The sequence below is a fragment of the Corvus kubaryi genome, unplaced genomic scaffold (genome assembly GCF_017639235.1).
Source record: "Corvus kubaryi isolate FWS band 111438036 unplaced genomic scaffold, C.kubaryi_AGA036_p1.0 37328, whole genome shotgun sequence".
Taxonomy (NCBI): domain Eukaryota; kingdom Metazoa; phylum Chordata; class Aves; order Passeriformes; family Corvidae; genus Corvus; species Corvus kubaryi.
In genome coordinates, this window is record NW_024581106.1 from 1,156,462 (window position 1) to 1,158,941 (window position 2,480).

At 61.2% G+C, this 2,480-nt stretch overlaps 1 protein-coding gene across 1 annotated transcript in view; it reads left to right on the forward strand.

The window, feature by feature from the left end:
• The first annotated feature begins 856 nt into the window (after positions 1-856).
• Positions 857-2,480, forward strand: part of POU4F1 (POU class 4 homeobox 1) — a 2,768-nt gene continuing 1,144 nt past the window's right edge. The window contains exons 1-2 of the mRNA XM_042029602.1: positions 857-1,338; positions 2,188-2,480. Coding sequence (XP_041885536.1) covers positions 1,216-1,338; positions 2,188-2,480 — 416 coding nt within the window. The 5' untranslated portion in view covers positions 857-1,215. The remainder of the gene's footprint in view (positions 1,339-2,187) is intronic.

Below are 2,480 nucleotides of genomic sequence, written 5' to 3' on the forward strand. Positions count from 1 at the left end.
GAAAAGAAAAGAAAAGAAAAGAAAAGAAAAGAAAAGAAAAGAAAAGAGAAAGACTGGTTTTGATTGTTTTCTGCTTTCTGCTTCAGGCCACGCCAGTGCAACCTGGCTTTTCGCACGGAGCAGGAGTTGGGGCTGGGCAGCAGGAGGAGATGCAGAGTCTGACCTCCGCGGCGCTGCCCGTGCAGAGCGCACACGCACAACACACGCCCCGCGTGGGCGCAGCCGCTGTCACCTGCCGCGCCTGGCACAGCTATACGTGCAATAAAACTACACGGGGTGGGGGAAAATTAAATTACAGGGAAAACAATAGCCTCTGAGTGGTTCAAACAAATGTCTGCCGCCGCAGGTCTTCTCCAGGAGCCGGTGTACAATTCGCGGCAGGAGTGGGCAGCGGCCGGAGGACGCCCCTTTCTGTGGCGGGGCTCCGCGGCGCGGAGGGGCAGCGCACCTTTGTGCTTCATTGCCCAGGGCCGGGCCGGTTCCCTCCGCCGCTCCGAGGGCAGGGAAGGGGCGCCCAGCCCCGCACCCCGCCCATCCCCGCCCCATCGGGGCGCCCCGGGCCGCGCTGGCGGCCGCGCAGCGCGCACGTGTGGCAGCCACAGGTGCCGCAGCCGCCCGGTGCTCGGTGCCGCTCGCTATAAGAGTGGCCCCGCCGCCGCCGCCCCGGCGAGACGGGTGAGGGCTGCGGGAGATGCAACAAGGCGCGGGGAGGCAAGGACCGGGGGCGGCGGGAGGAAAAGGAGGAGGAGGAGGAGGAGGAGGAGGAGGAGGAGGAGGAGGAGGAGGAGGAGGAGGAGGAGGAGGAGGAGGAAGGGGGGGAGACAGCTGATGTCTGTCAAAGCCGGAGCCGCCGCGCTCTCGCGAGAGCCCGCCCGGCGGTAGCCACGGGATGCGGGGCTCAGGTGCGGGCAGAGCGCAGCGCAGCGCGCCCGGCGCCGGGCAGCGGCAGGCAGAGAACTGAGTGAGGGAGGGAGCGAGGGAGACGGCGGGGGCCGGAGGGAGCCTTGCCGCCCGCTCGCCTACCCAGCCCAGCCTCGGCCACCGCGGCAGCGGCGGCGGCGGGGGCAGGGTCCGCTGCGGCACCGCCGCCACCACCGGCTCCGCCACCGCCACCCGCCGCTGTCAGCGGCTTCCCCCAGTGGGAGGAGAGAGCCCGGAGAGCACTTTTCCCCCGACTTTAGGAGTGTTTGTGGATTTACATGCCAAGCCTTCAAGATGATGTCCATGAACAGCAAACAGCCTCATTTTGCCATGCATCCCACCCTACCTGAGCACAAATACCCCTCTCTACACTCCAGCTCGGAAGCAATAAGAAGAGCATGTCTACCAACTCCACCGGTAAGGGACAGACAGCTGCAGCTCTCTTCTTTCTTTCTCTCCCTTACACACACGCACACACTTTTCTTTCTTTCTCTCTCTCTTTTCTGTATACTGCATGTATGTGTATGTGCATTAATAAAAAAACCGCTGCGAGGCACATTTTGACAAGCGGCGCTTAATGTTTTTTTCATGTCTTCCTCTGCAATCATCTGAGTGCCTGTGATCTTTTTTGAAAGCGGTGTTCACACGAGTCTCCGACTTCATCCACTTTCTGTATTAATTTTTATGACTCGGCCTCTGAAAAGGAATGCGTTTTATGTGCTCTTGTGTTTGACACAATTCCCCAGCTGAGAGTTACAGATCCATTTCTTCTCCTCCTTTCTCTTCTCCTTTCGTTCCATTTTCCCCCTTTTAATTTATTAATTTATTTGTTCCTTTCACTCCTTCCTTCACTCCTTTTCCGATCCCCCCTTGCTTCCTTACCTTTCTACTCTTCGCTTCTTTTCCTGTTTTGCTCCCTCTTCTCGCTTCTTTCCCCTCCCATCCCCCCATTATTCTACCCCATCCCCCTGTTTCCCCTCACTTCCCCGGGCTGTCGCCTGCTATACCACGCTTTCCTCAATCACTCGGCTCTTCCCCCCGATCCCGTACTCCCTTACACGCTGATCCTACTGCCGGCTTCCCGGCCATCACCCCAACTTTGCCCACCTCTCTCTCCCCTCCCTCGACTTTCCCCCTCCTTTTCCGCGGCGCTCCTGCAACCCCACGCTGTCCCCCGCCCGTTCCCTTCCCCCTCCGCACTTTGCCCCCTCTCTGCCCCCTTGCCCTCCTCTCCCTGCACCCCGCTCTGTTTTGTGTCTCCTGCAGCTGCAGAGCAATATCTTCGCCAGCCTCGATGAGACCCTGCTGGCGCGGGCCGAGGCTCTGGCCGCCGTCGACATCGCCGTCTCGCAGGGCAAGAGCCACCCGTTCAAACCCGACGCCACGTACCACACCATGAACAGTGTGCCCTGCACCTCCACCTCCACCGTGCCCCTGGCGCACCATCACCACCACCACCACCACCATCACCAGGCGCTGGAGCCCGGCGACCTCCTCGACCACATCACCTCCCCCTCCCTTGCCCTCATGCCCGGCGGAGGCGGCGGCGGAGGGGGCGG